General features: G+C 48.6%; 2 protein-coding genes and 1 non-coding gene across 9 annotated transcripts; 2 read left to right on the forward strand and 1 right to left on the reverse strand.

The window, feature by feature from the left end:
- Positions 1 to 699: 699 nt before the first annotated feature.
- Positions 700 to 8940, reverse strand: Znf623 (zinc finger protein 623). 6 transcript variants are annotated; one of them, XM_060389253.1, is made up of 3 exons: positions 8511 to 8940; positions 7169 to 7290; positions 700 to 2946 (listed from the first exon to the last, which is right to left on the reverse strand). In XM_060389253.1, exon 3 carries the CDS (start codon positions 2871 to 2873, stop codon positions 1437 to 1439), a length of 1437 nt encoding a protein of 478 aa, XP_060245236.1. In that variant the 5' UTR covers positions 2874 to 2946; positions 7169 to 7290; positions 8511 to 8940; the 3' UTR covers positions 700 to 1436. The 6 variants fall into 6 exon arrangements, with proteins under 6 accessions (XP_060245236.1, XP_021515734.1, XP_060245237.1 ...); XM_021660059.2 differs by having other exon boundaries at positions 8362 to 8940; XM_060389254.1 differs by having other exon boundaries at positions 8789 to 8922.
- A 3332-nt stretch (positions 8941 to 12272) lies between these two features.
- LOC132656112 (small nucleolar RNA SNORA48) lies at positions 12273 to 12416 on the forward strand. The gene has a single exon (XR_009594053.1). It is a non-coding gene; the product is annotated as a small nucleolar RNA SNORA48 (small nucleolar RNA).
- Positions 12417 to 18166: 5750 nt separating this feature from the next.
- Gfus (GDP-L-fucose synthase) lies at positions 18167 to 22680 on the forward strand. 2 transcript variants are annotated; one of them, XM_021660119.2, is made up of 11 exons: positions 18167 to 18277; positions 18911 to 19067; positions 19401 to 19515; positions 20449 to 20577; positions 20669 to 20742; positions 20929 to 21062; positions 21188 to 21252; positions 21502 to 21568; positions 21687 to 21766; positions 21966 to 22065; positions 22362 to 22680. In XM_021660119.2, the coding sequence occupies exons 2-11, from the start codon at positions 18922 to 18924 to the stop codon at positions 22415 to 22417; spliced, it is 966 nt and encodes a 321-aa protein (XP_021515794.1). In that variant the 5' UTR covers positions 18167 to 18277; positions 18911 to 18921; the 3' UTR covers positions 22418 to 22680. The 2 variants fall into 2 exon arrangements, with proteins under 2 accessions (XP_021515794.1, XP_021515803.1); XM_021660128.2 differs by lacking the exon at positions 18167 to 18277 and adding an exon at positions 18307 to 18551.
- The last annotated feature ends 2134 nt before the right edge of the window (positions 22681 to 24814 follow it).

The raw sequence follows: 24814 nt of genomic DNA on the forward strand, positions 1-24814 counted from the left end.
CATGTACTACCCCGACCAGAAGGGCAATCCAGACTCTGCTGTCTGTGGAGACACTATCCCAAATTTCTCCTCTGAGCTGACAAATGCCCACTGGCTTCTCTGGACCCGTTACAACATCCACTCGTGGAGCTGTCCCCGATCCACAGTGCCACTAGTTGCCTCCTTACCCAGGGCTCCTACAGGGACCGGTGCCCACATCACTTACTGTTCTGTGATCCGCCTGGCTTCCTCAGCATACTCCACATAGAATGCACGGCACCTTCTAACCTATCTTTCACAGATCTTGATACATTTTCAAACAAGCAATGTTAGAAAGACACAGTTGGGTCTGGAGCTGCTGAAACAGAAAGAGCAAATGAGGGCACTATCCTCAAAGTAGAGGACAGCTCTGAGGTATGGAGGACTCTGCCATACCTGGTGGACAGTAACTGCAGACAGGGGACTGTCAGCAACTCTTACCAGAAGCAGGCATATTGGAGAGACAGTACTTCCTGGAACAGATCACACTGATGACAGAACAAACACCCCCAAATTTAAAAATAGCTACAAAGACTGGTAGAAAGCGATGTTGTAGCACACATCTGTATTCCCAGCACCCAAGAGGCTAAGGAAAGGCTGTGAGTTTGAGGCTAGTCTGGGTCACACGGTAGGACACTGTCTCAAAAAACAGACAGATAAAGGATATGCCAATTACACAGATTTGGGTTTTTTGTTTCATTTATTGTCATGTGCTAGACACTATGGACATAGGAATCAATGATACACGATTATTGTCCTCCGGAAGAAGATCATAATGAGAAAGAGAAAATTCTTAACTGTGGTATTTAAAAGCCAGCACAGTAGCACTGTGCAACAGGAGCACAAGACACAAACCCAGTTCAGTACTAGGAAAGCATTTCTGGGCATGATGCCTGAGAGAGATCTCACATAATAATCAGGAGCAACTTGGGGAAAGGGGAAGCATCAGGAGGGGGAGCAGCCTGAAGGATGTGGGCGGCAATACACACCAACTGTATTGCCAGGAGCCAGACAACTGAGGAAACATGGCTAGACACTAAACCCTATGGCTTGGAGATTAATTAGTCCCAGACAACAGGGAACCAACTTTCAGCTTTCCATGAGAAAAGCCCCTTTCTCTAACCTTTCAGATAGGTAACCATTTCTCAAGTAACGATGCAGCTCTGCTCCGAAAGGATTTAACTTGAGGGTGTGTTTTAACTTCAAATAAAATCTAGAAAGTTCTCTAGAGGCTCTACCTCCGTGTACAGCTCAAGAACAGTTGTCCAGTCCCTTAACTTTCCTGCCCTGGTAACAGACAGCGGGCCTAACCAAAAGCAGCCCATCTGTGACTTGGAAAACTGTGACAATCCACATCTGAGAGGCCATATATATACTAAGTGTGGCCATTTCCAAGCACCACTTATGCAGAGAGTGTCTTATAAGTTATCTGCACAACACTGCGGATCTGCTGACCTCTCTCCTAAATGAATGGAGGTATCACTCAAGGGAAGGGCATCCTGGTGGACAAGGTCTGGGGGTGGGGTAAGATCTTTTCCATGCTGATTGTACTTGTGGAGATTTTCTTCAGCGTGCATCTTCTGGTGCTGAAGGAAGTTGGATCTCTGTATAAAGCCTTTACCACAGTAACTGCACACATAAGGCTTCTCTCCAGTATGAACAATCTGATGCAGCAACAGCTTAGAGCTCTGGATGAAGGCTTTCCCACAGTCTTTGCACTCAAAGGGCCTGTCTCCAGTGTGGATCTTCTGATGCTCGGTGAGGTGGGCCTTCTGGAGGAAAGCCTTACCACATTCTTTACACTCATACACCCGTTCGCCAGTGTGGATTTTCTGGTGTCGTATAAGGTATGAACTCAGAAAGAAGGCCTTCCCACATTCATTACACTCATAAAGTTTTTCCCCAGTGTGGATTCTCTTATGCTGAGTGAAGTTGGATGGCTGACTAAAACGCTTCCCGCACTCATTGCATACATAAGGCCGCTCTCCAGTGTGAATTCTCTGATGCTGAATGAGCTTTGAGCTTCGAATAAAGGCTTTCCCACACTCGTGACACTCGAAGGGTCTCTCTCCAGTGTGAATTCTCTGGTGCTCAATGAGGTCTGAGCGGTGTCGAAAGGCTTTCCCACAGTCTCTACATTCATACTGTTTTACCTCTGTGTGGATCTGGTAATGCCGGATAAGGCTTGAGCTCCGAATGAAGGATTTCCCACACTCGTTACACTCATAGGGTCTTTCTCCTGTGTGAATTCTTTGATGGCGAATGAGTAGGGAGCTCTGACTGAAGCCTTTCCCACACTCTTTGCATTCAAAGGGCCTCTCTCTGGTATGAACCCTCTGGTGCCGGAGGAGGTCTGCACTGTGACAGAATGCCTTTCCACACTGTGCACACTTGAACGGCTTTTCTCCTGTATGCACATGCTGATGCTCAACTAGGTTTGCACAGTGAATGAAGTCTTTCCCGCACACGTTGCACACATAGAGTCTGTCCCCGGAGTGGACCCGCTTCTCCCCTGGGTGAGAAAGCTGATGCGGAACTACAGCTGAATTAAACGGGAAGCTTTTGCCACCAACACCACAAGAATGAGCCTCCCCTTCTATAAGCTCTCTCTGAAGTATAAGAAGGTTTGAGTTAAGAATAGGATTTCTTCCTGACTTACTACACATCTGGGCTGTTTCTCCTGTTTGAATTTTCCAGTGGGTCACTGTCATCTGTTTGAAGGCCCCGTCCTGAGAGGGGGGACTCTCCAGGCTCTGTCTTTCTGGGTTCCCCAACAGTTGTGCTAATCTGTCTTCATGGAATTCCCCGGACCCGGAGGCAGAGGGCTCTAGCACTGTGAGTTTGTCAGACATCATCTTATGTGAATTTTCCTCCCCAGAAACTCAGGCTTCAGGATCACCTTCTCGCCATTAGCTCCTAGAGTGGAACCTGAAATGAGAGAGAGAGAAGGTGGTCTTTCCCCTTTGTCAACAAGGAGCTGCTGAACTGGCTGAAGGTGTAAAGATAAACCATCATCCAACTGAGAGAGGGAGCATTTCCTCTGCCCACATTTCTGACCCTTCACTAGGACCAGCTTTATCTTGCCCCAACCAATCATCCACATGTTAAGGTTTCCTGTGGTTCCACCTAACATGTCCAACCCAAGGACAAATAGCCCAGTGTGACACAGCACTCCTTTAACTTGTGTCCTGTGTGGGAGACAGAGGGATAGGGGTGTAGTCAGGACTCTATTTAAAAACCAAGACATGTAACTCCAAGATCACTCAAATAAAATCCATCAATCCTACTACCCACCACCCTCATTCACATTCTGTATCTCGTCCCTACCCAGCCTGCATCCCATGATCCACAGCATAGGCCTCACTTTAGGCTACCTGTAGCATGCAGGGCCTCAGCACTAGCAGCAGCACAGCATTTCTGACCTATTGTGACTGACCTTAAAGCCAAGAACCTGGGTTAGGATCTCCATACTTCCAATCTCTCACCCTTTTAGTGGCCTTATAATCTAATTCCCTCAACGAAATCCCTTGATGATTGGAATGACTCCAGCCATTTATGTCCTAGGCCTCATTGGCACAATTCTCAATACTTTATATATTTAGCCCTATAAATTGTTGGGTTCTGTATCCAAATAAAATATTTCTGTAACTCAGATAAAATAAAATGAAATAATAAATAAATAAAATGAAATAAAAACATAAAACCCTATATCTGTACTTAACATGTACACTCCCTTTTTTTTTTGGGGGGGGGGAGTCATTATTCCTTGAAAACAACATAGTTACCTAGCTGTCACAATGTGTTAGGTATAAGCAGTAGAGATAATTTAAAGGACAGAAAGCCGGGTAGATGGCACGCAAACATTACACTTTTTTTTTCCAGACAGGGTTTTTCTGTGTTGCCTTGGCTTTCCTATACTGGCTTTGTAGACTCGGTTGGCCTTGAATTCAGAGATCTGCCTGCCTCTTCTTCCCAAGTGCTACGATTAAAGGTGTGCCATATTCAGCTTTATACTTTTTTTTGTTTGTTTTTTTAAGGCAGAGTCTCACTATGTGGCACTGCCTGGCCTAGAACTCACTATATGGACCAAGCTGGCCTCAAACTCAGAGCTCCACCTGCTTCTGCCCTCCCAGTGCTGAGGTTAAAGGTATGTGTCATCACTCTGGCAACTCCCAACACCCTGAGGAAGAAACTCAAGCATCCTTTGGCTTCAGAACCTGAAGAGTGAGGGAAGAGTATAGATTCCTCTTCGTGCAACTTTTTCTTTCTGTCACCTTGTGTGAGGCCCAGCCCTGGCTAGATTCAACCTGTTTTGGATTTGTTTGAACTCTCGCTGACCAAGTGCTCTCTCCATCTACAGCCCTGATACTCTAAGGGTGTATCAGTCATATTCTACACTCACCCAACTCTCTTTCTTTTTAAAAGTTCATCAGTGGAACTATAGAGATGGCTCAGAAGTCAGGAGTACTTGCTGCTCTTGCAAAGAACCTAACTTCAGTTTCCAGTACACAAAACAATGGCAGCTCACAACTGCCTATAAGTTCAGTTCTGGGAAATCTGATGGCATTTGCTGACCTCCATGAGCACCAGGACCACATGTGGTATACATACATACATACATATGTACATACACACATGCATACATACATACAGATAAAACACTCATATACATAAAACAAATATTTAAAATAGCTAACACTTTTTTTCTATCCCTTAGCCTCCTTGTTTCATGAGTCAAGCTGTATTTGACCTGAAAGGTCCTCACCTCCCTTTGCTGTAGACCCTCTCCCACTCCATCTCATCCAGCCATCATTCCCTCCCTCCTGAGACAGACACTTCTCTGCCCCTCTAGCCTGCCATTCCAAATCAGCATACATCATACACATAATTGGAAAAAGAATGTTAGATTTGACATAGTAGGGAAAAGAGAGCCTTGACATCTTTTAGGTAGAATAGCAAGATCTCATTTAAAAAACTAAATGGCACATACATCTAGTCTCAACTACTTTGAATGTTGAGGCAGGAGGATGAACTATTCTGGGGAACATATCAATATCCTGTCTCACAGAACAAGGATACCAACCTAACTTCCTGAGCTCGATTTCCTCTCCAGCTACGCTCCAACTTCTCCTTCACAGTGACACTCAACAGTCACTGAGTTTATTTTTGCATATCCGTTCCTTTCTTATGGAAGGACCTCACTGGAGTCAGACTCTCAAAACAGTCCATAGTATCACCAAACCTGCCCACTTATTCAACCCCACTTCCGGCAGCATCTATCATCCAATGACTTACTCACGAAGTCACCTTGTCATAGTGTTCCTGGGACAGCCTCTACTGGCTTTCTCCCTCACTACCTACCTCTTCCCAGTGTTCAGCAATGGCAATGGGGCCTTGCCGCCACCTCTACTGACCCATCTTGGCAGACAGATGGTAGCCACTGCTAAAAATGTTCTTCTTCCTGCACCTGGGCTCTTCCCCAGCTTTCACATTTCACTAGCTCTTACCCTGAAAACCTTGGGTTTTCAAATCTCAGGTCTCAACCTTCTGACTTCTGCTAAGTCTGGTCCTGAAATCTCCACCACCCTGTATTTCTTCAGGCCATAACTGTCCAATAACCCTTGATTTCCTTTGATTTTTGGGGGGTGGCGGGGGTTCAATACAAGATTTCTTTGCGTAACAGCCTTGTAGATCAGGCTGGCCTCAAACTGCCTCTGCCTCCCAGTGCTGGGATTAAAGGCATGCCCCACTACCACTTGTCGACTACCTTTACTTTCATGACCCATATCCAAACCACTAGCAGACCTGCAGACCAGGCCATTATACTGCAACCCTCTCCTGACTCAAAACCTCCAGGCTGTCTTCTGGTATCATTTCTCAACACTCAAGGGTGACAATCTTCTAGCCTGTCCCTTTCTCTGTTGCTTTTCTACAAAGCCAGCAGGATGACCCTTTAAAAGCATAAATGATGACTTTCTATTTAAAAACCTTCAAGGCTCTCCTACCCGCTACTACCAGCACTCTCCCCCAAGTAGGTAGGTGAATCATCAGAAACACTCGAGTCACTCGCTGGACATTTGAGCTCAACCTTCCCATCACCCCTTTTAAGAACTACCTTTTCCCAGGGGCCACTGCTCTCCTCTGCTCCAAGCAAGCTTTAAGCTTCCAAACATCTGAAGCTACAGCAAGGCAGTGCTGCCAGGCAGTGGCACCAGAGTCTAACTGACACTCGGCAATAAGGATGTCCAAGGCAACCCAGCCAGCCACAGTGCTTAGAAGGGACCAGCAACGCCTAACCTGTGCCACAGAGTAGACGGCTGCACTATTTACAGAGGGAAAATTGACTAGAAGAGAAAGTAGATCAACCAAGATCACTAGCCCAGGAAGGTGTGGACTCAAGATTCAAATCCAGGTCTGTTACACCCAGAGTCTATGTCCTGGTTTGAGAGACTTTATCCTTCATAAATACATGCTGGTTTTACAGGGTTTTTTGCTTAGAGATAGACAGAATCAGTATCATGAAGAAATCTGCACACTGAAACTCAACGTCTAGAAAAAAATGGACATGTGCTTTGTTTTAGAAATCACTGCTACCTTCTGACTTTTATTTTTTTATGTAGCGCTAAGAATGGAACTCAGGATATTACACATGCTAGGCAAGTGCTCTACCAATGAGCTATACCTTAGCCCCTCATAGCATACCTAAAATGACCATGGGACCTGGAAACAAGCCTGTATCTAAATACAAAAATAGCTTAAGACCATGTGTGCCTCTTTGTGCTTTTATAATTTCTTATTTTAGGGTAAGTTTCTTAAATAAAATATAACTGCTTGAAGGAACATTTATCTCAAAATCAGCAATTTGGAGGCGAGAGATGGCTTAGCAGCTAAAAGTACTAGCTGTTGTTCCAGAAGACCTGGGTTCAATTCCCATCACCCACATAGCAGCTCACAACTCTGTAACTTCAATTCTAGGGGATCCAATGCCCTCCTTTGGCTTCTGAAGGCAGCAGGCACACACATGATGGAGAGACTTACATGCAGGCAGAACACCCACACACACACACACACACACAAAATCAAATAGGGGCAGGAAAGTCTGCACAGCTTCAGCCTTGGGATTAACAGGCAAGTGGGCTTCAACACCCACCTCCTTAGAAATCCATGCATGTGCCACTGAAGTTGTGGAGGTAGCTGAATGCTGCGTGTGCAAAGCATGTTTGTCTCCTCTTCTCCTCACAACCATCCATAAGTTTAGCAGAGGCAGCTTATCTGAGGTCAAAAAGAATACAACCAGTGGCTCTCTGCCCTCTCTTAGGGCTCCTCTTCCAACCTCTACCCCTAGTAGCTCCATATAAAGGCTCCTCCCACTGACACAAGCTTCTTTTCCTAACAAGCCCAGAGGCCTTTCAGCAGCCATCTTCAGTAAGCCAAAAATGCAGTCAGGAGGCGCTCTCTGATTTACTTCAAGACCACCACTGTGTCCTGGTGTTCTGGCCTGCTGCTTCTCTGGCATCCCTTCCACCTCCAGATCACATCATAATTCTTGTAGGAGCTTTTCCCAGGTCTGCCTTCTCTATATATCATACTCCAAATTATTCCAGGACCAGGAATCCACCCCAAAGCTCCAGGAGTGTCCAGAGCTGCATGTACCGGCTTGTGAAGTTTCTCTGTACCTCCCATGAAAAGGCAGGGATGCCCGCAGCCAAGCAAGGTGGTGCAGGCCTGTAATCCCAGCATTTGGGGAGGCAGAGGCAGGTGGATCTCTGTGAGTTCGAGGTTAGCCTGGTCTATAAATCAAGTCCAGGACAGCCAAGGCTACACAGAGAAACCCTGTCTTGGAAAAAAAAAAAAAAAAAAGGAAGGAAGAAAGAAAAGGAAAAAAGAAAAGAGATGCCCTCATTATGGCAAGTATTAAAACAGATAAAATGCCACATCCCTGACAGAAACAAAGGTCTGCTATATGCTAATTAGGAGTGAGGCACTCCCATAAACTTAATGTGTAAGTATATGAATTGTGTGTTGGGGTGAGGGGTTCTGATTTCTTCATGAGCATAAGACATTTATTTCTCTCATTCATTGGGATGGTTCCCACAGGATGTCTGTGAGAGCACAGGGCGACTGTGAATATCAGCTCCACCCAGAAACTGCTTGAGTTTAAAACCGTACTTCTGCTAACGGGAAACTGCTAGCGTATAACTCAAGCCCTGGGGCTCCTGGACCACGATGCGGCAGGGTGCAAAGATGATTAAATGTCCCTGGCATTACCACCGAGATGTCACAGACGTTGACTCACACACTTTATGGAAAAGCTAGAACAGCTTGGCTGACACTTGACCCTACCTGGGAATCCTCCTTCAGGTCACACGGTGCTGATCCTGTCCAAAATCCACATTATCTGCAACCCTTGACGCACTGGAGTGCCTGCACTGCATCTCCTCCGGCAGAGGCCGAAAGGCCTGAGGGAAGCAAAACTGCAGCGATGCACGCACCTGCACTCCAACACCTGAGCAGCCAGCCTTCAAGCAGCCACATGGAGGCCGGACCTGCAGGCACCGAGGCTGAGTGCAACCCTTGCAGTCCGCGGACCGGTCCAAACATCTACCACGCCCAGCTCGGTGAGAAGACGCTGGGCTCCGGTTCGAACCGAGCGAGAAGATGCGGACACCCGCAAAAGCGAAGGGCAGCAGGGCCGGGAGCACCGACGAACTCGCTGAGCCCCGCCGGCCAAGAGCCTGCCCACCCGTGGGAGCCGAGCCGCCCCACTCACCCGGAGCCCGGCGGCGAGAAAACTGCCGGCCCCCAGCCCCGCAACCCCGCGCGGCCACAAAGCCCGCACCGCCGCCGCACACCCCGGCCGGAAGCTGCCCGAGGCTCCACCCGGAGGACGTCCGTAGCCGCTCTAGGATGAGAATGGGGGCCGGAGCCGTCTCCGTGCCACAGACTTCCGGGCCAGGCCATAGCGGCCAGCCAGAGGACCCAGTGCGCAGGCGTGGGGTGAGACGCTGGCTTGCACACTGGGGCGTGCGACTGGTGAAGAGGCTCGGCGGTAGGTGTCGCCAGACTTCCCTGGAAGAGGTGAAAAAGGCAGGCCCTCCAGGGAGCTTTTCACCAAAGCTTCTAGTTGGTTGTAGTGGTGATGGTTCTGTTGGGAGCTTTTGGTTTTAGTTGTTGGGGGTTTTAAACGTCATTATTGTATGTGCGTACGCGCGTGGGGGGAGGACAGCTTTGAGCCACTGTGCCTAAGAAACAACATCTTAACTTTGTAATAAACCACCGCAGACTCAGCAGTAAGATGAAGGCAGTTTATTTTATGACCTTGCGAAGTTAGGTGAGAGCCTAGAATGCCAAGTTCACTGACTGAGGCAGAGAACTTTATTTTATTGTGTGTATTATTGTCTTGAATGTATGTATGGCTGTGCACCATGTGTGTGCTTCTGGAGGCCAGAAGAGGGCATCAGATCCCCTGGAAACGGAGTTATAGACACAGTTGTTAGTTGCCATGGGGTGCGGAAATGGAACCAGGATCCTTGGAAGAGGGCCAAGTGCGCTTAACTACTGAGCCATCTCTTCAGCCTCACAGAGGGTACAACCTTAACAGTAATCTTAAAAATAAATAAATAAATAAACAAACAAACAAACTAATTGGGGGCTGGAGAGATGGCTTAGCAGTTAAGTAAAAATAAATAAATAAAAATAAATAAATAAGATAATTGAGGCTGGAGAGATGGCTCAGCAGTTAAGAGCACTAACTGTTCTTTGGGAGGACTCGGGTTCAATTCCCAGCACCCACATGGCAGCTCCCAACTATCTGAAACTCCTGTTCCAGGGTATCCGGCACCCTCACATAAATATACATGCAGCCAAACACCAATGTACATAAAATAAAAATAAATTTTAAAAAATTATGTGGGTTTATCTCTACATTTTATATCCTGTTTATTTTTAAACTACTACTGAGTGTTGTTTTTAACAAAATCTCAATCATTCGGGAGCCAGATGCTGGGGTAGCTCAGAAAGGCAGAGAAAGTTTGGGGGGTTTAAAACATCTTTATTATTATTGATAAGATAGGACCTTCCTCTTCAGCAGATGTTTCTCATCAGGAATCTCTCCTTTTCCACATGGTCCTCAATATCCTCAGACTGAATGTCCCTGCCTTCTACTGCCTGTTCATTTCTATCCATTCTCTTGACTTCCTCTTACTCTCGATGGTTTTTCCTTAATAGTCCCATGTACACCCTCCCTGTCAACTGTCTGCCTGCTCTGCCTTTTGGTCTATGGTTGACTTTATTTAATCCCGTTTACAATACTCAAGCAGAAAGCTTTTGAATTGAAGGTGTTTGCTAGGACTGCACCACACCACAACTAGAAACAGGTTTTTCCAGTAATTAACACAATCTCAGGGTTCACAGTGTGATCAAATATCCTGCATCAACTGAGGCTGTAACTTCACCAGTGGTCTCTCCTGGCCTCTCAAAGTGCCAAGACTCAGCTGTTCTCCATGACCCCTTTCATGTCTTCAAAACCTGTACTACCTAATTGACTCTTATACATTACCATGTCCACATGCCAGTATGAGGTTCAATCTTGGCTGCCTATGGAACACAACTTCTGTTAGCTTTCAGGAAACACTTAGAAAAATTTACCTCAACGATGCCAGTCTCTTCCTGTCAGCTCCAGCCAAACAGCACTTAGTATCCAAGCAAAGCAAAGGTTTCATTTTAGTAGTTCTGGTATCTTGTTAATCACAGCTGATTCTTCAGCCCTATACCTAACCAGAATCACAGAATCTTAATTCAGAATAACAAATGTCCCCAATAGAATCTTTAAATTTTCCTCTGAAACTTACCAAGCCAGGCCTCCATTTTCTGCACTGCCGTCAACATTTTTATCGTCCAAGATCCTACAGAACAGCTCACCAAGCATTAAATGGCTTTTCTTGCACAAAGTTCCAAAGTCCTTTCACAGTCCTCCTCAAAACAACATGGCCAGGTCTGTCACAGCAACACCCCACAATCCTGGTACCAGTTTGTTTTAGGAATTGTATTACTTCGATAAAACACCATAACGAAAAAGCAAGATGGGGAGGAAAGGGTTTATTTTGCTTACACATCCACAGCCCCACTCACCACTGAAGGAAGTCAGGACAGAAACTCAAACGGGGACAGAACCTGGAAGCAGGAGACAATCCAGAGGCCATGGAAGGGTGCTGCTTACTGGCTTGCTCCACATGTCTTGCTCAGCCTGCTTTCTTATAGAACCCAGGACCACCAGCCCTGGAATGGCATCACCCACGATAGGCTGGGCCTTGCCCCCAGCAATCAAGAAAATTCCCTACAAATTTGTGTTCAGCCTGATCTTAGGGAGGCATTTTCTCAATTGAGGCTCCCTCCTCTGAGATGAGGAGGGTGTGAGGGATGTGTCAAGTTGACATAAAACTATTCAGAACACATATTGTTCCTGAAAACTGTAGAAGTCTACAGAAAGACATGGGCTCAAATTCCAGTCCTTGTGCCTCCAAAGCAACCACTTTATCAGCTAAGCCACCTCCCTAGTCTCAACCCAGGCTCTCTTTTCTCTTTCTTTTTTAGATGTATTATTTAAACAATATATGCTACCTGCATATGTGCCTGCAGGCCAGAAGAGAGCCCCAGATCTCATTATAGATGGTTATGAACCACCATGTGGTTGCTAGGAATTGAACTCAGGACCTTTGGAAGTACAGCCAGTGTTCTTAACCTCTGAGCCATCTCTCCAGCCCCTCAACCCAGGCTTTTAATGGCAAATTAGTGAATACAAGCTACTTGAAACTTGTGTTAAGTAATCCAATGCCTTCTGGAGCAGGACTTGTGCCTGTGCAGCAAGCTGTAGTCATAATGTAGCTTCGTCAGTTATCTGAGATCTTTCAAGTGTTTAGAACAAAACAAAACAAAACAAAAACTCCTCACAGTAGCTAGTGGTGGTGAATGCCTTTAATCCCAGCACTCAGGGGCAGATGCACGTGGATCTTTCAATTTGAAGCCAGCCTGGTCTACACAGTGAATTCCAGGTCAGCCAGGTCTACACAGAGAAACCCTGTCTCAAGAGGGGTCGGAAAGCATCACAGTTGCCACACGGGTAGGGGCTGCTTAGCTGTCAGTTCTCCACTCTAAGAACTATAATCTAGCACTTGTCAATTAACGAGTCAGTTCAGGACTCCCTGCCCCCTAGTATCTTATTTACAGGAAAAATAAACATTAAAAGGGATGAATAGTGCCCACTGACAATGGGCAAAGAGATACCTTATAGGTGGTATTTTCTTTTTATCAGCCATGGGCAGAGCAGATGAAGCCCTTTGTTCATCCTAGCTTGATGCCTGGTTTAGTGGCCAAAGCTGTCTTGGGCCTAGGACTCATAACAAATCAAGAGAAGTGGAGTAGCTTGAGCATTATGAATAGAGATGGAACTGGAGACTCAAGAGTGGAGAGGAGTAGCCTGTAATGAATGACCAGACAGCCACCTTGGGCCACAGGGAGGTCCCAGCCCAAGCTGCCACTGAGGGCCATGTCTGAGTCCATGGCTGTGCAGCAGGAAGGGTTGGTGTCCTTGGCTCATATTATCACTAGAAAATGTAGTGGAACTTTCTCAGACCCGTCAACAATATAAATAACGACACAGAGACTTTTATATAGTTGATTGATTTCACTATTTTTCCCTATGACTTGTCATGTGGCTAGCTCTCTGCTCCTGTTCATGTCCATCTATTCTCATGCCTGCTTCCCATGCCTTTGCCTTCTTCTCCCGGAGTCCCCTTTGTACAGGAAATTTCAACTTCTACAACATTTGAACATCTTTTAGATTGCCTCTAGGCAAGTGAGGAAGGATGAACATTTCCAAAATAGAAAACTTGGTGATGGGCCATAGAAATGATGATACATGCCAGCACTTTGTACAGAATTGACAATTGAAAATACAGGACATTGGGGCTGGAGATATGGCTAAGCAGTTAGAACACTGGCTGCTCTTCCAAAGAACTCTCGTTCAATTCCTAGCATCCACACGGCAGCTCACACCTGTCTGTAACTCCAGTTCCAAAGCTTCTGACACCTTCACACAGATATACATGCAGACGAAACAGCAATGCACAATAACAAAATAATAAAGAAGAAAGAAAATATAGGACATTCCTTCAGACAATGTGAAGGAAAGTTACCCCAACAAGAGACCATGAGGATGTCCCTGGTGGGGGCAGCCACTATGGACCACCTGCATGTCGAGGGGCTGTTCGTAACAGGCCCTGCCCCTCACTGGATGCTCTAGAGACCTAGCTCCTACTCTGACCAGTGGCAGCACTCCGGATAGGGAGAGCAGGCCTTGTGCCTAGACCAGGGCAGCACAGTGGAGCTGGTCCTGGGGGTGGGGGTGGGGTAACCCAGCCCTGAGGGTGTGAGTGTGTGTGAGTTGACCCTGCCACTCATCAGCCGTGGGGTGGCATGGACACAGAGGTGATGCCCTTTCCACCAGCAGTTGGGAAAGCTGCCCAAAGAGTCATCAGTTCAGAAGACCTGGTGGGTTCCCTGACCCTCACAAGCTGGAGCACTCAGGAGAGGACACCCTACACCTCATCTAGACAGCACAGCAGAGCTGACCCTGGTGGCAGGGGGACACAGGTGAGCCAGTCCCTAGAGCGAGAGCTCAGGAAAGCTGGCCCTGCCACACATCTGTCAGTGAGTGCCATATCTGCATGGGTGCCAGGGTAATGCCCTGTGTCCCCACAACCCTTACAACCTTTGTCAGTTGGGAGAACTGGCCCTGGGGTCATGAGAGCTGGAGAGCTAGCCCTGCCCCCTCACTGGCTGTAGTGCTTGAGAGAGCACTGCAGCTCACCTGGGCAATACAGTGGAGCTGGCTCTGATGGCAAAGACACATGTGAGTCAGACCCCAGGATGTGAAAGGGGAGAGCTGTCTCGACCCCTCACAGGCTGCAGCAGTTGGGAGAGTGGGCCTGGAATGAAGGAACCTTGACTGGCCAGCACACTGGAGCTGGCTCTGGAGCCCCAGGTACCAGGTGAGCAGGCCCTGAGGTCATGAGAGCTGACCCTGCCTCCTGCCAGTGGCGTTGGGTGGCCTAGCTGGAGCAGTGCTGGAGAGATCACCCTGGTGTTGTGGGTAAGGAAGAACTGATGGGCTGACCAGCTCAGCCATCATCTAGGCTCAGATCCATGGCTCTGAATTGGCCTATCCCAAAATCTGTATCATCTGAAAATGGTTGGGATGCATAAAAGGGCCAGTCTTGCTGTTCTAAAGTGGCAGGATCTCCATGACTCCAGGCAACAACAGGCTAACCAGGAGGAGTCCCAATAAGGCTCCAATCCTGATGGTGTCACAGAAGCCAAAGATCTCAAACCAGACCAATAACTTATTGCAATGAACATTTGCCATGAGCCAGCATTTGCAATAAACCAAGAGGTCTCTGTCTTAATGATGGGCTGTATCTGCTCCATCAGGCCACTTTCTCTTTTCTCCATCTTCTTCCTTGTCTCTCCTCTGCTTCTCTTCCCACCTTGTGGTCCCTTCCTCAGAACCTAAGCCCAGGAACCGAAGCTCAGTCTACCTTCATTCTGCCCAGCTACAGGCGCTAGCCTTTCTTTATTAGCCAATCTGCAATAATAAGAGAACAAAGTTTTCACATCATTCAGTGTACACGAAAACATACTTGTCTGGATAGCAACCAGATCTTGGGGCTAGTATTTAGCATCTGACTACACAGAGCACCAGACCAACCCCCAACAGTGAAGATGTGGACAAGGGGGACATACTGGGAAACACACTGTAACATACTACAGCTTCTGCGATGAGATGTTTTTTGTGTTTTGTTTTGTTTGTTTTATTGGAGGAAGTTGCGAGAGCGAAGGGTGGATATGAGGGGACGGGGAGATGAGCAGGACTGGAGTGCACCATGTGAAATTCCCAAAGAATCAATAAAAAGTTGGGGGGGCAGTGATTAGTAATTGGGCACATGCCTTGTGTGTATCTCTTTGAGTTCGAGACCAGCCCGCTACATGTATGTGGTTAGTTCTAGACCAGCCAAAGCTATATAGTGCCATCTTGTCTCAAAAAGGGTGGGGGTTTTAGATTATAGTGAAGCTGTCATTATTAAATAGTGCTAAGCTTGTGCCAAGGACATTCCTAGACAGACTCTGGGACTTAAGCTCTGCTCTAGAGCTTCCTTGAGGCTTCCAGTACACCTTGTGAGCAGGCCCAAAGACTGCTCAGGAGATGAGCAGTCCAGAGGCTCCCAGAAGGCTCAGCACAACCCCAATTAGAGGCGCTAACTTCCTAGAGAATTTAGAAAAGGGCTTCCTTTTGTGAAGGCATCTTTTCCAGGCTGCAAGTCTTTAAAAGATTTAAGTGCCATTTCTTTGACATGTATTCAGCAAAGAGGGTCTCTGTGTCTGTCAGTGTGGGAAGTTGCCTGAGCTCCAATAAGTGACCCGACACCTGTGCTCATGCAAATAAGCCTAATTATATTCAACAAGTCATTAAAAGACATAAAATTATGAGGGGTGTTTGTTCGGAAGAAGGGGCATAAGAGAAGTGTTGTAGGTGGTTATTAATATTTACTATTGTTTTATCTTCTTGTAAAGCTTGCTGCTAATCTTAAACAGCTGTATAACCAAATCACCACACAGAGACTGGGTTTTTAGTTAACCTAGAACACAATGCTGGGCAATATTTACTCCCTCCTAAACCTCCAAGCCCTCAGTTTCCTAACATTTAGATTTCCCACATTAGACTTGCTTTTTGTGAAATCTTAGGTCTGGTTCATGCTCCAAGTCCTTCAAGCTCTCTCTCCTCCCGCTCTGCTCTCCTCATGCTCCCTTCGAGCTCCTCCTCCTTCTCGCCCCTTCCTTTTCTCTACTCCTCCCCTCTTTCCTGTCCTCTGGCTCCTCCCATTGCACAACATTGTATCTAGTTGCTTTATTTGTGTCCTGTTTACACAAGAGTTGAGACAGGATGCTTATAGTGAGTATCGCAATGCAATATCCATATTGAAACCAGAGAGTTGGGGGTGGGGAAATCAGCATTTGAATTAACAAGGGTAAGGCGTATACATTTTAAAAGAACATTATACCAACAGAGAAGCTAATGAATGTGAATTGAATAAAAATACATCATAGGCATGTATACATTTGCCAAGGGGTAAAAAAAAGATGTTGAAACATTCCACCCCAGAGAGAGAGAGAATGAGAGAGAGGGGGGGGCGCTTCTTAAGACTTGGGAAGCAGCCAGGTCCTGGCACGGGTGTGGTGGTGTGGTGGTGCTCCTCTGTGATCCCAGCACTAGGGAAGGCAAAGACAGGCGAATCTCTGTGAGTTAGAGGGCAGCCTGGTCTACAAAGAGCATCCAGGACAGCCAAGGCTACACAGAGAAACCCTGTCTCAATGCTCCCCACTCAAACAAACAAACAAACAAACAATACAACTCACAAGTCTCAAGACGTCCCTGAAACCAGATTCTCAAGATGCACCCCCCACCCCCTTCCCCAAAGATTATATAAGCAGGAAGGACCTCTGAGGAGGGGAGACCTACCCAGCTCACTGCAAATCATGCAGAGAGCTCCAGGGCTCCAGCCTTCCTGAGTCATCACCCAGTGATGGCTTTTAGGGGTGGGCTTTTAGGAAGGTAGCTCCTGTTAGTAACCCCAATAAATTCATGTGTTCATAGGTTGAAGGGAACATCACAGAGCAGTTGCTAATTTGACTCATACCCACCCCAGGGACTCTTGTCATCCCTATCCACTTTCTGCTTCTGCCTCTTCAGGCACTTTGGAACTCCCTGGACTCACTGTAGACATGCAATAGCCTACATGTAGATAAATAGATTCATTGTGAGATGTGTAATCTGTAATCTCAAAAGTTAATAATCATAATTAAGCTTGGAATAAAATAACTTATGTTTGCTTCTTTAGCTCAATATCAAGGGAATCTGGACAGCTGGGCCTTCTGTGTTCATTATTGTCCAATAAAATTGGCATTATGGAAAACCACGTGTGCCAGTTCTCTCCTTCACTATTTGGGTCGTGTGTGCGTGTGTGTGTGTTGAACTCAGGTAGGTCATCAGGCTTGTTGGTAAATTCCCTGAGCCAATTTTCTTAGCCTGTGTCTGTTTTGTCTTGTTTTTGGAGACAGGGTTTCTCTGTGTAGCTCTAGCTGCTCTAGAACTCACTTTGTAGATCAGACCGACCTGGAACTCAAGAGATATGCCTGCCTTTTTTTTTTTTTTAAGACGTATTTATTTATTACTGCACGCCAGAAGAGGACACCGTATCTCATTATATATGGTTGTGAGCCACCGTGTGGTTGCTGGGAATTGAACTCAGGACCTTTTTGAGAACAGCCAATGCTCTTAACCTCCGAGCCATCTCCTCAAATGGCTGTATTTTAAAGTTAGCACTACCAGTCCAGTTGATATAATTAGCTAAATTTAATCATCTGCTGTCCTACTGAATTCCTCACAATCAATATGTACTTTTAGTTTTTTACATTTACTTACTGTTTGTATGTGTGGGTGCGTTTGTGCGATAGTGTGAGTGTGAAGATCAAAGATCAACTTGTGGAAGTCAATTCTGGCTTTTCACCATATGGGTCCAGTAGATCAAACTCAGATGGTCAGGCTCGGGACCAAATGCCTTTAAAGACACCATCCCAACATGGGGTCCTCTGACTGATATTTTAAGTTTTCAATGTGAAACATTTTAAGATGTTGCGAAGAAGAAGAGATTTTATTCAGTGCTTTAAAATACTCTATTTAGGTAAATGAATCTTATCTGAATTCTTGGCCACCTACAGTTTGGTGCCGGATGTTGGCTCAGCCAGGAGGAGGTGCGTGGCCACTCAGAGACATGCAGAAGGGCCAATGGGAAGTAGTCTTCGTTGGAGGATAAGAAATGGAAATTCCTGGCCAGCCCACTACTGCCTTGTGGGACCTGTGTCCAGAGTCTGTCCGGGGAACAGCTAGTCCTCTGCATTGCAGTTCCGGCAGTCAAAGCCGGACCGTCCCCCGTCCCGCCCATAGGACTCAATTTCCCATAAGGCTGTGAGGCCCACCCAGGAGGATATTTCCCAGAAGGGCCGGCGCCGCACTGCCGCATGGAGAAGACTCCATTTCCCAGAGTTCCCGAGGAGCGCCTTACCCCGCCCCCCTCCACCTGGACAGCGAATAGCTGGAGAATTGTGCACCGGAAGTAGCTCTCAGACTAGTGGAACCCAGCGACAGGTGAGACACGCAGGGGGATGCTGCGCAGCAAACGAGGGACCCCGCAGGCTGTTCGGGGCCGTCAAGAGTCTGCGTGGGCTTGGGTTGGGTGGTCTGCGAGGTCGGTTTGGCGCCGGGCCCTCGTTCATTTGGCTGACGGTGGATCCATGCGGCTGGGCCAGAGCCATCCTATAGGAGACGTAGCAAATTTCCAGCTTCCAGAGGCCATCCAGTGGTGCATTTTTCCCTAGAAGAAATAGGCTTTCCTAGGCCGTAGGATATCCGCTCAGCATTAGTGAGTACGGGACTCCAAGCACGGTCACCGCCTCTTGTCTTTAGAGAAGCAGCTACTACCATCTGTACCGGGAACTGCCAGCCCTAATTTTTAAGTCGTAGGGATGGGATGTACCTTTCCTCTGCCTAGTAGGGCCATCGGTTGGGACCAAGCTGCTTTGGTTTGGATAGCAGCCAGCAGGATCCTGAGTCGCCCAGGGCAAAGGACTTCCTTAGGGAACAGAGCTGGGTGTGTCTGGCAGTCCTTCGCTCCTCCTTGGGAGTTTGATTCTGTGCCTGTTGCCTATTGGCCCAGGAGGATAGGGTGGGGAGAATGGCACATCCTATATCCTCCTTAGCTCACACCATTTGGCCCTCCAGGTGCAGCCACCATGGGTGAACCCCAGGGATCCATGAGGATCCTAGTGACAGGGGGCTCTGGACTGGTGGGCAGAGCCATCCAGAAGGTGATTGCAGATGGGGCCGGCCTGCCTGGAGAGGAATGGGTGTTTGTCTCCTCCAAAGATGCAGATCTGACGTGAGTTGGAGCCATATTCAGACTCAGTCCCTCCTCCTGGTTCCCTCTCCGGGCTGAAAAGGGCCCTGCTGGGTTTGTTTCCTCCTTGCATCCGGGTCCTACCTGCCAGGGGACTGATCTGGCAGTGTTTGCTGGCTGTGCTCTAAGTAAACATCCTCCCATAGTTCCGGGAGTCCACAACCAACATCTGCTAGACCCCTGAACTTGGCTACTCGCCCCTTCGGCTGCCCTTCCAGCCATGGACCCATCCAGTTTCTACACCCACTGCCCAGGCCTCCAACTCCTGACTTCCTGGGGCTTCCCTTGGCCCCCTGACATCCTGGCCTCCCTCAGGGATGCAGCACAAACTCAAGCCCTGTTCCGGAAGGTTCAGCCCACCCATGTCATCCATCTCGCTGCAATGGTAGGCGGCCTTTTCCGGAATATCAAATACAACTTGGATTTCTGGGTAAGTTGGGATGCTGGGGAGCAACAAGCATTGGGAGCTAGGAGCTTAGGTTCTTGAAACTTCCACAAGCTCACCCCAACACGTCCCTGACAACTGGTTTTGCACAGCCCTAGGGACATTTGTCCAAGTCCTACCTGTAGGACTGGGAAATTGAAGGAAGTCAGCAGACTACACTATGTAAACAGGGACTGTTTACTGAGGCTGCTTGGCTGCCAGGTTCTTGAACTGCCAGGCTTGGTTAACTCAGCCTCCTGAATCCACCATCTCCCGGATGTTCTGTCTGTAGCATGTGCCTTAGGAGGAGGGCTAAAACACAAGAGCTCCGCTTCTGCTGACTGCTCCTGAGAGGTGGCCCACGCGCCTCTGGGCTTTGTGCCTTTATCTTGACTGGCCCTACTAGGCACCTCAGTATGCAAAGGTTCCCACCAGACTTTGCCCAAGGACTCTGCCACCCAAAGCTCTCCTTGCCCGTCCTAATCTTTTCAGCAAACTGCCAGGTCACCGCCTCTTCCCTGGTCTTAGACCAGTATGCCTCTTATCAATTTAGGGAAGAGAACTGGAGAGGGGCAGGGCAAGGCATGACTCCTCTAGAGTTGGGATGTGGGAGGAGGGCTTCTTCTTTGTAGTGGGAATCCCACCTAAAAGGTTTCCTCATCTCTACCACCTGCCCTGCACTCAGGAGCCCCCAGGATGCCTCTCTGGCTTCCACACCCAGGCAGGCAGGGCAGGACCTTCTTGCGGCCCTAGAGGATGGCAGCTTCTCTAAGGCCAGTGCTGGGAGGCTTAGCCTTGTTCCAGAAGCCCTTCAGATAAGTAGGCACAGAGAGCGCCCATATCTGAGCCAGGCTATGTTCCCATGTTTATCCGTGGAGAGACAGGCAAGAGCTTGGGTCCTTCGTAGGCAGCCTGACCCACCTGTGCTACCCACTGCAGAGGAAGAACATCCACATCAATGACAATGTCCTGCATTCAGCCTTCGAGGTGGGCACCCGCAAGGTGGTCTCCTGCCTGTCCACCTGTATCTTCCCTGACAAGACCACCTATCCTATTGATGAGACGATGGTGAGGCCCTGGGCCTTCTGGGGTGGGACCTGAGGGTGTGGGCAGAACCAGGAAGTGGGGGTTCTCAGCGCATCTCCTCCTCCTCCTCCAGATCCACAACGGGCCGCCTCACAGCAGCAATTTTGGGTACTCGTACGCCAAGAGGATGATTGACGTGCAGAACAGGTGCTCCTTCTTGGTCTTGCCCAAGCCTCTCTGGAGAGGGGAGGATGGACCCCCTTGGGTTAGTGAGGCCTCATTTCTTCTTGGTGCCTCATTTCTACCACTTTTAAGAAGCTAGCTTCAGAAGGAATTGGGGACTCTCAGGGCACATTCCCGGGGGTGAGGTCAGGAGACACTGTGCCTCCACAGGGCCTACTTCCAACAGCATGGCTGTACCTTCACTGCTGTCATCCCTACCAACGTCTTTGGGCCTTACGACAACTTCAGCATTGAAGATGGCCACGTTCTGCCTGGCCTCATCCATAAGGTGCACCTGGCCAAGAGTGAGTGCAGCTGTCCAGCACACGCCTGGCCCAGGTTACCTGCCTGAGGAGCCCCTGAGCTCAGCCGTGGGGTGGGCAGGGAGCCGGGCCTGGTTGCAGAGCTCTGACACCTGCCCCATCTGTAGGTAGCGGTTCAGCCTTGACTGTGTGGGGTACAGGGAAGCCACGGAGGCAGTTCATCTACTCACTGGTATGTAGAGGGGTATCCTGGCCTTCCTGGGAAAGCTATGTGGGAGGCATAGAAAACAGCCCTTGAACCTTGCCAAGTCCCTAGGGGTGCAACTTTGGCTCAGTAGGAGAAGGTGTGGCCTGAGTGAGGGACCTCCCTCCAGGATGAACCCTTGGCTGTGCCCCCAAGGGAACAGAAACAGCATACAGCGTCCCCACGAGGGGCATTAGGTGCTCACTTGTGGATCTGACCCGCCCTTCTGACCTCCAGGACCTAGCCCGGCTCTTCATCTGGGTCCTGAGGGAGTACACTGAGGTGGAGCCCATCATTCTCTCAGGTGGGCACTCTGCAGCTACAGTCTCCTACAGCAGGGCAGGGCCTGTATGTCCCCTGAGGAGTGGGAGCAGACAGGCCCCTAGGGGTCTGACTGACTACTGGCCCGTGGTTCTCCACAGTGGGCGAGGAAGATGAGGTATCCATCCAGGAGGCAGCCGAGGCAGTAGTGGAGGCCATGGACTTCCATGGGGAAGTCACTGTATCCTTTGACTCTGTGGAGGGGTACTGTGGCTTCCCCTTGTAGGGTGGCCAGCATAATACCATTTGTTTCTGGTGGTGCCTGCCCTGGTGGCAGGAGGGGATCTGCTTCGCCCCAGGCCTGTCCCAAGAAAAGAGAGGTTCCGTGTAGGGCAGGTGGATGGTGCCCTTTCTCTTATGGCCTTGACCAAGGTGTCCAGTTTGATTCAACAAAGTCAGATGGGCAGTATAAGAAGACGGCCAGCAATGGCAAGCTTCGGGGCTACTTGCCTGACTTCCGCTTCACACCCTTCAAGCAGGGTAAGTTCCTGTTCCTCCCAAAACCCTTAACCACCCCAGTCCGTGCTTATGGGCTCTTTGCCAATTAGCCCTTGGCTTCAGCACCAGTTGTTTCTCCCCGTTCCCTGTTGTGGTCTCAGCCTTCATACTGTGACCGTGGGTGTTTGGTGCCCTGCAGGCTTGGTCACCAGAACACTTAACAGAGCCTGTACCCACTGGGAAGCAGGACACTGATTTGGGGACCTTTACCCTCCCTACCTCCTGGGGGGGGGCATTGGTGTGTGGCATCACTAGCTCTCACTTGTCCGCCTCTGCAGCTGTGAAGGAAACCTGTGCTTGGTTCATTGACAACTATGAGCAGGCCCGGAAGTGAAGCACGGTACAAGCAGGTGCTCAGCTGACAATGCCCAGTCAGTGGTCACCATTCTCAGACCTTGGCAAGAACTGAGGATTGTATCCAGCAACCTGAGCCACATGCTGACCTCTCCGCCAGGGACTTCCATGCCGCTGTCTAGTAGGGCCCATGTCAGTCCTCAGGGAAAGGCCAGACCAATACCTTGCTGATCTACTTCTGTCCCAACCTCATGCATCCATGCTGGTCCCTTGTCTAGAAACCAATAAAATGGATTTTCTTAAGCCTGGACTCAGCTTCTCCTCCCAACAACACAGCCTTTTTAGCCTGTCCAGTGCTGGGACTCACTGTCCCTTGTGTGCTACTTAGCTCCTGAGAGCTTCGAGGCCCATGGCAAGAGTCCATGTGTGAAGGAGCAGAGGGTGGAGATCAGGGTGTCGGGATGAAGGTGGTATGGGTCAGATGGCTACCGACAGTGGGTTCAGGTATGGGGCCTGGCACCTCTCCAACAGCCTGACTTAGATGTTGGCCATGTTTAGCCCTTCCACTTGTGGTCACACACAGGCCTCTCTGCGTCAGACTGGACCTTGATGAAGGAAGATGGGTCCCAATTTGGACAGATTGAGTGGGCCATATGGGGACACAAGGGTGGACCTGCATGAAGATTGGTGATGGGTTTCTCAGACTTCTCTAGGACCCCAAGCCTGGCCTTGTTGGTCAACTCTAGCCCCCTGAGAGGTGACATTCTATTCTAAGGTGAGGGCCTTTCGATTGTGTTCATTCTTGGATGGTCAAGTCCAGGCCAGTTAAGGCAGCACAGGAGAATGTGCCTGAGGTGCCTCTGCAGCTGGGGGCAGGTCACTTTGGTGCTGCTCGTCTTGTCTTTCTCTTCTGCAGCTCTGGGTCATTTTCAGGCATCCTAGAATTATTTACCTAAGAACGTTAGGATTTTTCCTTTTCCATGATGACATGGGGCCGGAAGTTAAAATGGAGCTACCACTGTCCCTGAAGACTGGGGAGAGCAGAGGTGAACATTTACTCCCAAAACTCAAGAGCCACAGCTCCAGGCAGACAGAAGTGACAGTTGGCACCTGTGTAATACATTACAACTTGCCCAGGTGATGATTCCTGACCACCAGCCACATAGCTACAGCTGACAACAGGCCTCACACACTAGTGAAGGTTTCTTAAAGGATCAGAACTGTCATAGATACATAAAGGTGATTTATTAGACTGCCTTACAGAATGGGCTCTGGGTAGCCCAACAGTGACTAACACCGGAGAGACCAAGAATACAGTAGTTGCTTAGTCTGTGAGGCTGGATATCTCAGCGGTCCTAGCCTGGCCCTGAGGGCTGGGAGGACTCCAGGAGAGCTGCTGGTCTTATGTGTATTGTGTATACTGGGATCCTAAATGGACTGGGAAGCAACAAACAGTTTCCTTCTGTCCTGTTATCTGGGCTGCTGTCAGAAGGCACTGCCTTGCTTTTGGTGTTTCCTTCCCACCCTGAGAAAGTAATCTAAAAAAATCCTTCACAGGTTTGCCTACAAGCTTGGGTTTTAGTTAATTCTAGGTACAATCACAGTGGACACCTCACACTTCCACTTGTCCCCTCCCCTCAGAAACCACATCTGTCTCACTGCCTTCTTCCCAGGTGACCAGCTTGTCTGCTTCCATCTCATCCCTTGCTCAGTTTTCACCCAACCCAACCTTCCTATACATTCTGCCTCTCACCTCCTGGAAGAACTAAAGCTGGCCAACTGTTTTCCCCCATTCTACTAACCTTTGCTTTCCAGGCTGCATCTGAGGCCTTTTGTCTTCCAACATGACAATCCATGACCTCCCTGGCCTTTCACCCTCTAGAGCACCGTCAGCTAGCCTCTCCTATGTTATCCTGCCCAGTCACCCTTTGGCTCATGCCTTCCCAGCCCCCATCTCCAGATTTCTTTTAAGGATAGCTCTTTGATGAGGATATAGCTAGCCCTCAGCCTTCAGAAAGAACTGATCTGAGCTGATCAGAACTTGCCAGATACTCAGTTGTCCAGCGACCACCAGTCAGGGTGCTAAATGCATGGCCATGTGAAGGAACACATGTCAGGGTGCCTTGACCACTCTGACTAGACAGCTGCATGCATGTTCTGGCAGGCCCGAGGCCAAGTCTCAACCTTGAGCATTTCCAGATTGCAGCCCAGAATACAGAAATTCTGTACACTCATGTTTGTGTAAATGTTCCCTCTCCTCCATAGATATCCCTGGGTGGATTTTGTATATAGTGAGGATTCTGGAAGTTTTCCGTGTCAATGTGCTTTCTGTTGATCCCTGAGACTTGTAAGAAAGGAAAACTTTATTTAGCTTTAGTTTTTAGCTCCTGGTTTTACAGGTTTCCATCCATTGTCAGGCTGACTTATTACTCTTAGG

Source organism: Meriones unguiculatus, chromosome 8, assembly GCF_030254825.1.
Source record: "Meriones unguiculatus strain TT.TT164.6M chromosome 8, Bangor_MerUng_6.1, whole genome shotgun sequence".
Taxonomy (NCBI): domain Eukaryota; kingdom Metazoa; phylum Chordata; class Mammalia; order Rodentia; family Muridae; genus Meriones; species Meriones unguiculatus.

Bases quoted from the DNA above. Each gene is read 5' to 3' on its own strand.
- Znf623 (XM_060389253.1), bottom strand. From the start codon at position 2,873: ATGATGTCTGACAAACTCACAGTGCTAGAGCCCTCTGCCTCCGGGTCC.
- Gfus (XM_021660119.2), top strand. From the start codon at position 18,922: ATGGGTGAACCCCAGGGATCCATGAGGATCCTAGTGACAGGGGGCTCT. The intron at 21,063-21,187 runs GTGAGTGCAGCT...CCCCATCTGTAG, and splicing joins TAAGGTGCACCTGGCCAAGA to GTAGCGGTTCAGCCTTGACT. The intron at 21,569-21,686 runs GTGGGCACTCTG...GGTTCTCCACAG, and splicing joins GGAGCCCATCATTCTCTCAG to TGGGCGAGGAAGATGAGGTA.